General features: G+C 39.3%; 1 protein-coding gene across 2 annotated transcripts in view; it reads right to left on the bottom strand.

Annotated features, from left to right (window-relative positions):
• The window catches only part of KATNA1 (katanin catalytic subunit A1), a 41,976-nt gene that overhangs the window by 14,402 nt on the left and 15,046 nt on the right, over positions 1 to 12,528 (bottom strand). For both annotated transcript variants that reach the window (XM_040448915.1, XM_040448916.1), the window contains exon 4: positions 4,980 to 5,160. In XM_040448915.1, the coding sequence (XP_040304849.1) occupies positions 4,980 to 5,160 (181 nt within the window). The remainder of the gene's footprint in view (positions 1 to 4,979; positions 5,161 to 12,528) is intronic.

The following is a 12,528-nucleotide window of genomic DNA, read 5'->3' as shown; positions in this document are numbered from 1 at the left end:
ATTTATCCACGGGATACAGGTGTGTTGTTTCAAAGGGACACATGCACCCCCATGTTTATAGCAGCACTATCAACAACAGCCAAGTATGAAAAGAGCCCACATATCCATCGAAGGATGAATGGATAAAGAAGATGTGGTATATATATATACAATGGAGTATTACTCAGCAATCAAAAAGAAGGAAATCTTGCCATTTGCAACTACGTGGATGGAACTGGAGGGTATTATGCTAAGTGAAATTGTCAGAGAAAGACAAAAATCATATGACTTCATTCATATGAGGACTTTAAGAGACAAAACAGATGAACATAAGGGAAGGGAAACAAAAATAATATAAAAACAGGGAGGGGGACAAAACAGAAGAGACTCATAAATATGGAGAACTGAGGGTTACAGGAGGGATTGTAGGAGAGGGGGTGGGCTAAATGGGTAAGGGGCACTAAGGAATCCACTCCTGAAATCAGTGTTTCACTATATGCTAATTAATTTGGATGTAAATTTTTAAAAATAAAAAATAAAATTAAAAAAAAAAAGATTCTAAAATTTATACGGAAAAAGAAAGGAACGAGAATAGCTAAAACAATTTTGAAAAGAAAGAATGAAATGGGATGAATCAGTCTACCCAATTTGAAGACTTATTAGACAGCTCTAGTAACCAAGACTAGGTAGTACTGGTTGAGAGGCAGATACATGTATCCGTGAAACACAACAGAGAACCCAGAACTAAAGGCACACAAATATGCCCAACTCATTTTTTAAAAAAAGGTATAAAAGCAATTCAGTAAAATATAGCCTTTCCAACAAATGGTGCTGGAGAAATTGCACATGTATAATAAGTGAACCTCAACCCAAGCTGTACACAAAAATCAACTCACAACAGATCATGAGTTTAAATGTAAAACATAAATTTATAAAACTTTTAGGAAAAATATAGAAAATATTTAGGATCTAGGGCTAGGCAAAGAGTTAAAAACTCAATACCAGAAGTACAATTTATAAATTGGAATACTGGACTTCACCAAAATTAAAATATTTTGCCTTGTAAAAGATCCATTTAAAACAACGAACAGACAAGTTTCACACTGAAAGAAAATAGTTGCAGAACACGTATCTGACAAAGGGCTAGTACCCAGAATATATAAGGGACTCTCACAGCAAAACTAAAAGGCTACCAATATGGGAGAAGATACTTGCAAATGACATATTAGATAAAGGGTTAGTATCCAAAATCTATAAAGAACTTAACAAACATCCAAAAAACAAATAACCCAGTGAAGAAATGGGCAAAAGACATGACACTTTTCCAAAGAAGACATCCAGATGGCCAACTGACACATGAAAAAATGCTTCACATCACTCATCATCAGGGAAATACAAATCAAAACCACAATGAGATACTACCTCACACCTGTCAGAATGGCTAACATTAACAACTCAGGCAACAACAGATGTTGGTGAGGATGTGGAGAAAGAGGATCTCTTTTACACTGTTGGTGGGAATGCAAGCTGGTGCAGTCACTCTAGAAAACAGTATGGAGGTTCCTCAAAAAATTAAAAATAGAATGACCCTATGACCCAGCAATTGCACTACTAGGTATTTATCCAAGGGATACAGGTACGCTGTTTTGAAAGGGCACATGCACCCCCATGTTTATAGCAGCACTATCGACAACAGCCAGAGTATGGAAAGAGCCCAAATGTCCAGCGACAGATGAATGGATACAGAAGATGTGGTATATATATATACAATGGAGTATTAGTCAGCAATCAAAAAGAATGAAAACCTGCCATTTGTAACACCGAGAATAAAATTAGAGTATATTATCCTAAGCCAAATTAGTCAGAGAAAGACAAATATCATAGGACTTCACTCATATGTGGAATTTAAGACACAAAATAGATGAACATAAGGGAAGGGAAGCAAAAATTATATAAAAACGGGGTGGGGGGGATAAAACATAAGAGACTCTTAAAAATAGAGAACAAACTCAGGGTTGCTGGAGGGCGTGTGGGTGGGGGGATGGATTAAATGGGCAAAGGGCATTAAGGAGGGCACCTGCTAGGATGAGCACTGGGTGTTCTATGTAGGGGATGAACCACTGGATTCTACTCCTAAAACCATTATATGCTAATTTGGATGTAAATTTAAAATAATAATAAAATAATAATAAAGAACTCTCAAACCCCAACGGTAGAAGGACAACCCATTTTGATAACAGGCAAAAGACCTGAAGAGAAACACTGTGGGGCGCCTGGGTGGCTCAGTTGGTTAAGTGTACAACTTCAGCTCAGGTCACAAGCTCACTCACAGTCCATAGGTTCAAGCCCCAAGTCAGGTTCTGTGCTAAGAGCTTGAGGCCTAGAGCCTGCTTTGGACTCTGTGTCTCCCTCTCTCTCTGTCCTTCCCCCACCTCTCAAAAATAAATATTTTTTAAAAAATCAAAAAAAAAATGCACTAAAGAGCACGTGTCTGTGTTTGTATTTCCTTTAGTCATTTGTACAGCTACTATTTAGAACAGACCAGCTCAATATAGAAAGATTGTCAGAATATACTGACTGCTGAAAAGAACAGATTACTTTATGATTCCACTTTTGGCAAAAAAAAAAAAAAAAAGTCACGTATATGGAAAAGGATATTCCATGGGATTAACAGATCTCAGGAAGAGTAGGAATGTGAGTTTGAGGGGTTTTTATTTATTCTATTTTCTGATTTTCTAAAATGAATATGTAATAAAAGATTTTAAACAGGATAAAAGTCTATTCACCTTTTATGGCTTAATGGTTTTATTCCATGAAGTTTTCTGACTACCATCATCTTCTTCTTCTAAGAAGTCTGTTCTATTTATTTTTTTTAAGTTTATTTATTTATTTTGAGACAGAGAGACTGCAAGCGGGGGAAACGCAGAGAGAGAGAATCCCAAGCAGGCTCCTCAGGGCCAGTGCAGAGCTCAAGATAGGGCTTGAACTCACAAAACTGAGATCATGACCAGAACGGAAATCAGACACTCAACCAACTGAGGCACACAGCCACCCAGAAGTCTGTTCTTTTTAGTCACTAGTTACTACCACCATTCAGCATCTAATTACAGTAAATCCTTGGATTGCGAGTAACTTGTTTTGCTAGTGCCACAAGATGAGCAAACATTTCTAATAAATTTTAACTTGATACACGAGTTATGTCTTACACCACAAGTAGTATGTGATGCTGAACATCAGAAGATCACAAGTGAGCCAATGGTTCCTCTCTCTCTCCCTCTCTCTCTCTCTCTGCGGAATTGTGGGTGATAGTCTCCCATGCTCGGATCCCTGGTCTCAGGCCGCGGTGTTTGGCAGAAATCAGTGATTTTTCAGAACGCTGGAAGGTGCCCACAACTGGCACTAGTATATTTTTGTCACTTCAAAGCACCTATGGACAGTCTTTGCTTTTTCATACGAGAGTAAGCTTAGGAATGTTTTGCTTCCTTCTAGGTCAGGCTGCCTGAGATATAGACCCTTTCTTCTCCTGCCTTAGTTCCAGTTATGTTAAATACAGTATATGACAAGAGTTTATTAATATAGTACTGTAGTCAACATCCGTGCAAGCATATACAATGGCCTCCATGCAGAAAAAGATTCTATTGAGCTAATAGACAGCAGTGATTCCATTAGTGATAGTCAAAGTCATCCTACACAATAACCCTCCTCTGTCTCATCTCCCTCACACCAGCCACGAAAGTTTTCAAAGCTAAGTGCAGGTTAATTTATTTATTCTTCTTTATATATTGTATTTTCTTTATTATTTTGTATTATATGAGAGTATTGTAATCATTTTTATATGAATATTTTTGGGTTTTGGAACGAATCATCTGAGTTTCCATTATTTCTTATGGGGAAATTTGCTTTGATATATATAAGTGCTTTGGATTACAAGTATGTTTCCAGAACAAATTATGCTTGCAAACCAAGGTTTTGCTGTATTAGAAAACCATGATTTTTCAACTGTCATAGGAATAATTGATTTAGGCAAGGATCACTGGATGCTAAAAGAAGTAAATGAAATGGTGATGAGAAATAAGGATATTTACATAGTCTCAAGGCGTCTCCCCCCAAATTATTATAAAGGGAGAAAGAACAACTTGGCAGTGGAGAGCCCAGGCAGACACCACCCTAACAAAGCACTCCAATTTATCTCAAGTCACAGGACAAATAAATATCCTGTACCTCTTTACATAATACACTGCAAAGAACAAAACTTCCCTTCAATGGTATTCCTGCCCAAAATGTATAACCTTAATCTAATCACAAGGAAACATCAGAAGAGCCCAAACAGAGAGGCACTCTACAAAATAACTGGCCTGCACTCTTCAAAAATGCCAGGCCCAAAACAGCAAGAACAAAAAGAGCAAGCCGAGAACATTTTCACAGCAACGAGACTAAGGAAAACAGGACAGCCAAACACAGCGTGTGCTCTCTTGCTGCACGAGGCTAGATGAGCTCTTGACGCCATTACTGGGATAACTGGCTGAATTTTATGAGGGTCTATGGATCAATGTAAAATATATGGCTTGTGACAACAGATTGTGTTTATGGGAAAGAATGTCCAAGTACTTAGGAAATACACTATCAAGTATTTAAGGGTAAAAGGGCATGATATCTACAACTTACTCATAATGCTTCAGAAAAAAAAAAAAAGTATATAGAAAGTAGATGATAAAGCAAAAGGGGCAAAATATTTGCTAAAATTGGGTAAAGAATATATGGAAATTCCTTACACCATGCTTGCAACTTGTTTCCAAGTCTTAAATTATATCAAGATATAAAGATACAACAAATACCCAAAAATATCTGTTTAACAGTGAGTGGGAAAAATCCTAGGTGGAATATGACTAAGGTTTTGTTATACAGTCTGGTGGTTTCAACCACTAACAATTATCAAAATTTATAGTGTCTTCATTTTTAAGTTAATAAATATTTAATTTATGAAAATCAGTAACAGTTACCTTTTCCTCTCTTCCTTTATTTTGCTCTTTCTTTTCCCGACAACGAACAGCTTTCCCTCTGTCGTTGTGCAGACTGTGCGCAGATGAACGGTGAACTCTAGCAGTTGTATTTGGTCGATTACTGTGTGGTTTAGGGTCACCGTACTGAGGAGACTGGCGTTTTCTAGGTCCTGGCGAGGGCCTAATTAGACGCAAGATCATGAAAATCATAATGAACCCCTGGAGGTAGTCCAAACATACATGGACACATTATCATGTGTAAGTTAAAGTTTATGAACTAACGAAACCAAGGCAATAACAGAATACAAGACAGGACTGAATAAATTTAAGTCACTGAAATCCAAGATTTAACGTATAAATCTGGCACAGATTTAACGAGAAGAACAGACTGCAGTATGGTTATATGGTAAAAATAACAGAAGTGATCATCACCGCTCCTTTGAGAGGAAATAACTAGTGTACATCAAGTACTGATGTACTAATGAAAAATTAGTCTGATTCTTTGGAAACTGACAAGACAGCAATCAACGAAGAGTTTTATAAAAAGAACCGAACACAGCAAGTACAGAATTCACATTTATCCACTGGTACATGTGCAAGTTGACACTATTTTTTTCCCTGAGATAGAGCACGAGCAAGTGCATGTGTGCACAAGTACAAGTTGGGGGAGGGGCAGAGAGAGAGAGAGAGAGAGAGAGAGAGAGAGAATCCCAAACAGGCTCTGCACTGTCAGCACAGAGCCCGATAGAGGGCTCCATCCCACAAACTGTGAGATCATGACCTGAGCCGAAATCAAGAGTTGGACACTTAACCAACCAAGCCACCCACCTGTGTGCCCTATGTTGACACTATTTGATTTAGAATATATCATAGTTCTTATATTTTAATTAATAAAATTTCACCATTTTGCTACGGACAGTTATGAGAACTGATGTATAGTGTTTTACATTCACATACGTTGCCTTATGTCACCTTTATTTCTGTGGCAGGATTCATACCTCTCAAATATTTCTCAGGGTCCTACACTTGGTTGGGGCCATTAAAATGAGCAATAGAAAAGGTAAGAGAGGCCGATCCTCAAATACCTCAAGTATAGGTAAGAGATGTGTAAAGCTAGGCAAGCATACCAGAAAGTGTAAAAGAGATCTAGTGCTATCAATGACCTCAAGAAGACCGAAAATAAACTGGGCCTGGAAACACAGGAGATGAACTAAACACAAGGGTATAAGTACAGATAAGAAAATCAGTGTTGGGGCGCCTGGGTGGTGCAGTCGGTTAAGCGTCTGACTTCAGCCAGGTCGCGATCTCGCGGTCCGTGAGTTCGAGCCCCGCGTCAGGCTCTGGGATGATGGCTCAGAGCCTGGAGCCTGTTTCTGATTCTGTGTCTCCCTCTCTCTCTGCCCCTCCCCCGTTCATGCTCTGTCTCTCTCTGTCCCAAAAATAAATAAACGTTGAAAAAAAAAATTAAAAAAAAAAAAGAAAATCAGTGTAGAAAAGGAAAGATATCAAAATGAGCATAAGCGGGGTGCCTGGGTGGCTCAGACAGTAAAGCGTCAGACTTTGGCTCAGGTCATGATCTTGCGGTTTGTGAGTTTGAGTCCCACATCGGGCTCTGTGCTGACAGTTCAGAGCCTGAAGCCTGTTTCGGATTCTGTGTCTCCCTCTCTCTCTACCCCTCCCCTACTCATGCTCTTGTCTCTCTCTGTCTCAAAAATAAATAAAACATTAAAAAAAATTTTTTTTTAAATGAGCATAATTTAGGTAAAGGATTCTAAAGACACTAACCATAAAAACAATGGTGAGCATTCAGAGATGATACTGAACAGAGAAGGTGGCTCAGTAAGTAGGAAATCTGAATACCAGTTCAAGAGGCTTGGCTCTTAGCTAAATGATGCTGATAAGGTTTTAGAATGACAAGTCTAGTGCTGTATAAGATACACTGATAAAGGAAACAGAAAGCAGGGAGATATGGGCAGGTTACAAGTGTCATTGAGGCGTGAGGCGAGGGCCTAGCTTAAGGCAGTAAGCAAGAAGAGTCCAAGAGATGTACTTGGATACTCCTAGACATGGAAAATTGAGAATGAGGATTTGACAGGATAAAAAAGCCAAACCAATGTGGAAGGAATGACGGGGGTTCAATTTTGGATTTAGACACCTGGATGGCCAAGTGGAGATATTTCTTTAAAACATGTATTTATTTCTCCCTTACTAGAAAAATAATATAAAACAGAAAACTGAGATATAATCAACTATAAAGAATAAAGGTCACCTGTAACCCCATTATTCGAAGTTAGCCACTTAACATATTAGTTTACCGTCTTATAGTTGCCTTTTATTTAAACAAAATAGGAACCAATGTACACACATGCACTCGTATTTTCTCTCCTCATATCATAAGACATTTCCTGTATCATCACCTCATAAATGGCTTTTCATGACTAGATGGCAATTACGTATAAAGTGTACCACATTTTATCCACTTCTTACTGCTAGCTATTCTTTCATCCAAAATACAATTTACTGAACTATTACTATTGATAGGCACTACTCTATGTATTAGGGATAAAGCATTTATATAAGTTTAATAAAACCTTTACTCTTATAGACTTACATACGTGTGTATGTGTGTGTGGAGAAGGGGCATCAATGAAGCTATGAACAGTACGTCAGATGATGCTAAGTGCTATCAAGAAAAATAAAGAAGGGTAGGGGCTTTGATTGGGGGCCGGTGGAATTTCAGGTAGGAGATCTGCTCAGAGACCTTCCTGAAGTGACATTTAAGTCGAGACCCGAAGCAAATGAAGAACAAGTCATAAACATCTGAGCTGAAGAAAAGGCAAGTGCAAAGAACTGAAGCATCTGTGTGTGTGACTTGCTCGCAGAGGAAGACACTTGTAAGAACTGAGGTCCTAGAGGTAGGGAAACAAGACTCATGTGCTTTTGAAGGATATGATGAAGACTTTGGGTTTTATTGTGAGATAAGAAGATATTTGAGGGATACTAGCTAGCTTTAAAAGGTTTTAAATTATATTTTATTTTTTAAAGTGTATTTATTTGGAGGGAGGGAGGGAGGGAGGGAGGGAAAGAGAGAGAGAGAGAGAGAGAGAGAGAGAGAGAGAGACACACACTAAGGAAAGGCACAGAGAGTGGGAGACAGAGAATCCCAAGCAGGCCCCATGCTGTCAGCGCAGAGACCGATGCTGGGCTCAATCCCACGAACTGTGAGATTGTGACCTGAGCCCAAATCAAGAGCCAGACACTTAACCAACTGAGCCACCCAGGTGCCCCTATTTTTTATTTTTTAGAAAGAAAGAGTGCATGAGTTAGGGAGAGGGGTAGAGGGAGAGAGAAAATCTTACGCAGGCGCCACACGGAGCTCAATCCCACAACCATGGGATCACGACCTGAGCCAAAATCAAGAGCTGGATGCTCAACCAACTGAGCCACCCAGGCGGCTCTATTAACTGGCTTTTAAAAAATATTTTTTAAAAAATCACATTTATAGCTTTGAAGCTATTTCTAATCTTTGCTCTAAAAGGCTCAGTGGGGGCGCCTGGGTGGCTCAGTCGTTTGAGCGTCCGACTTCGGCTCAGGACACGATCTCGCGGTCCATGGGTTCGAGCCCCACATCGGGCTCTGGGCTGATGGCTCGGAGCCTGGAGCCTGCTTCCGATTCTGTGTCTCCCTCTCTCTCTGCCCCTCCCCCGTTCATGCTCTGTCTCTGTCTCAAAAATAAATAAAAAGTTAAAAAAAAAAAATAAAAAAATAAAAAAATAAAAAAAAAAAATAAAAGGCTCAGTGAACCTCCTTGTGTCAACATTTCTGCGTACAACCATAGAAGAGAAAACTGGATCAACTGAATCTGTTCTTAAATGGACTAAAATCTAGCTGATGACAAGAATCACCAACAGAGTTCAAGAAAGAACAAGCTCTCTTAAGCATAAGTACAAATGAAGGCTAACAAAAAATAGGTTTGAAGGACAGTCAGTTGAGGGAGCAAGTAAAATAAACTCCAGGAAGAAACAAAGATGCGGCAAATAACGTCAAAGAAGAGAAATTTACAGGGGCGCCTGGGTGGCTCAGTCGGTTAAGCGTCCGGCTTCGGCTCAGATCACGATCTCACGCTTCATGAGTTCGAGCCCCGTGTCAGGCTCTGTGCTGACAGCTCAGAGCCTGGAGCCTGCTTCAGATTCAGCCTGCTATGATTTGTTCTACTGCTTCAGATTCTGTGTCTCCCTCTCTCTCTGCTCCTCCCCTGCTCATGTTCTGTCTCTCTCTCTCTCAAAAATAAAATAAACATTAAAAAAAATTAAAAATATGGGGTACCTGGGTGGCTCAGTTGGTTGAGCAACCAACTTCGGCTCAGGTCATGATCTCACGGTCTGTGAGTTCGAGCCCCACGTCGGGCTATGGGCTGATGGCTCAGAGCCTGGAGCCTGCTTCGGATTCTGTGTCTCCCTCTCTCTCTGCCCCTCCCCCACTCATGCTCTGTCTCAGAAATAAACATTAAAAAAAATTTTTTTAATTAAAAATAAATAAATAAAGGGGGTGTGTCTGAGTTGCTCAGCTGGTTGAGAGTCCAACTCTTGATTTTGGCTCAAGTCGTGATCCCAGGGTTGTAGGATCAAGCCCCACATTGGGCTCCATACTGCGCATGAAGCCTGCTTCTTTCTCTCTCTCTCTTTCTCTCTCTGTCCCTCTCCCCAACTCATGCTCTCTCTCAAAATAAAAAAAACAAAACATTGAAATCAACTAAATTTTCACTGGGCACATGTATTCATTGGAAAGTTCTTACCAATGACTGAGAGATGAGTTACAGGGCTGTTATAGACTGAATGTTTGTGCCCTCCCCCACTTCATTATGTTAAATCCCTCACTCCCAATGAAACCATTTAGGGTACAGGATTAATTACAGTTGGGGGTGCCTGGCTGGCTCATTCAGTAAAGCATGTGACTCTTGATCTCAGGGTTGTGAGTTCAAGCCCCACACTGGGCGTGAAGCCTACTTTAAAAAAAAAAAAAAGTTAAATAAAGCCTTGATGTGAGGACTGTGTCCTTCTAAGAGACACAGAGAGTTTGCTCATTCCCTCTGCCATGTAAGCACAGAGAGAAAGCAGCTGTCTGCTTAGGAAGAGTCTTCACCAGGAACCAAACTAGCTAGCACTTTGATCTTGGACTTTTTAGCCTCCAGAACTGTGAAAAATAAAGAAATAAATTTCTGTTAAGTCATCCAGTCTGGGGTAATTTGTTATGGCAACACGAACAGACTAATAATACATGGGCCAAATGATGATTCTCCAGAAAAGGAAAGAAAAAAGAAAGTAAATAGAAGTAAAACATATTTCTAGGCAAGAAAAAATAAAAACGCAACTTGACTCAGCTATGATTTGTTCTACTGAAATTAAGAAAAAGGTAATCATAAATGTAGAAAAAGATTTACCCACAAATATTGACTTTATAATAATAAAAAGGGGAAAACAACCAATAAGAACATGGTTAACTATGTAGATTATACATAACCCTTTAAAACCAAAATATAACAGAAAAAATAGTACAAATAAGTGCTTATGAGCAAAGGAAAAATTTAGTAAATATTAAAAAGTGAGTTGGGGCGCCTGGGTGGCTCAGTCGGTTAAGCAGCTGACTTCGGCTCAGGTCATGACCTTGCAGTCCGTGAGTTCGAGCCCCGCGTTGGGCTCTGTGCTGACAGCTCAGAACCTGGAGCCTGTTTTGGATTCTGTGTCTCCCTCTCTCTGACCCTCCCCCGTTCATGATCTGTCTCTCTCTGTGTCAAAAATAAATAAACGTTAAAAAAAAATTAAATAAAAAGTTATGAGTCAATAACACAATATTAGTACTTTTACCTGGAGCTGAGGAAAATTAAAGTGGCGGTACCCATTAGCTGATCATAAAGTGGAAAGGGAGCATTGTGGCATGTGCTTCTCAAAGTGTGACCCATGGACCACTAGTATGATGTGGATGTTGTTGGATGTGTTTTTACAAACTGCGGTTTGTGGCAACCTATCAAGTCCGTTGGTGCCATTTTTCCTACAGCATTTGCTCATTTTGTGTCTCTGTGTCACATTTTGGTGATGCTTGTAATGTTTTAAACTTTCTCATTATTATTAGATTTGTTATGGTGATCTGTGATCGGAGATTATAACTTGTTGAAAGCCCAGATAACGGTTACCATTTTTTAGCAACAGAATATTTTTATTTTATTTTTTTAAGTGTATTTATTTATTTAGAGAGGGAGAGCATGTGGAATGGGCAGAGAGAGACACAGGAAGAGAGAGAGAGAGAGAGAGAGAGAGAGAGAGAGAGAGAGAATCCCAAGCAGGCTCTGCAGAGCCCCATGCGGGGCTTGAACTCACAAACTGCAAGTTCATGACCTAAGCCAAAACCAAGAGTCAGATGCTTAACCAACTGAGCCACCCAGGCACTGCAGCAATAAAGTATTTTTCAATTAAGGTATGTACATTGTTTTTTTAAGACATAATGCTATTGCACACTTAACAGATTACAGTATAGTGTAAACATAACTTTTATATGCACTGGGAAACCAAAATATTTATGTGACTTTGTTGAACCCACAACTATCTCCTAGGTATGCCCGTATTTTATCAGACTCTCAGGAGTGAACACCCAGCATCTACATTTTAATGAGTTTCCCAATAGATCTTAGGTATACTAGAGTTTGAGAATAAGTGGTATGGCAGAGAATTCCAGCTTTGTAATCAAATATATCTGGGTTCAAACTCTAGCTCCACCAATTATTAGCTTTGTGATAATGGGAAAAAGTTATCTGACTGCACTGTACTTCAAGCTATCTTATCTAAAATACAAAAAAAAAGAACATGGCTTATTTGAAAGGCTAACTGTGAATAAATGAAATAACATGTGTAGTCTCTAATAGTGGTTAGGACACGTGAGCACTCAATATCTAACAAACCTATTGTAAAATAGAATCAAGAATTGAGAGTTACAATGACAACGTGAAACTGAAAAACATCTGAGCAAAGTCTTAGTGCAAGGTTCTCAAACTGATTAGGAGTCAAAGAATCTGCAAGTTGGTGTTCTTTACAGAATGCTATATTTGCATATTTAAACCCACAATACAAACTAGAAATCTATTATGTCAGTGAAACAGACAAGTGATATCCATTAAAAAATGTGCAGTGAAACTAAGCACAACTGGCTGTGTACAACATTCTGGAAATATCACCACTAAAGTGATATTGGCCAGCTACAGGTAATAGGAACCTGGGGGGAAAATGTCAAAGAGAAACCTAAAATAGAGAACATTTTATTTATTTATTTATTTATTTATTTATTTATTTATTTATTTATTTATTTTTCTGTGAATCAAAAAGCCCATTTTGGGGCACCTGGGTGGCTCAGTAGATTGAGTGTCCAACTTCGGCTCAGGTCACGATCTCATGGCTTGTGAGTTCGAGCCCTGCATTGGGCTCACTGTTGTCAGCACGGAGCCCCCTTTGGATCTTCTGTCCCTTCTCTCTCTGCCCCTCCCCGCTTGCACTCTCTCTCA

Source organism: Herpailurus yagouaroundi, unplaced genomic scaffold (assembly GCF_014898765.1).
Source record: "Herpailurus yagouaroundi ecotype Mexico unplaced genomic scaffold, PumYag 198, whole genome shotgun sequence".
Classification (NCBI taxonomy): Eukaryota; Metazoa; Chordata; class Mammalia; order Carnivora; family Felidae; genus Herpailurus; species Herpailurus yagouaroundi.
This window is presented reverse-complemented; position numbering and strand designations above follow the sequence as displayed.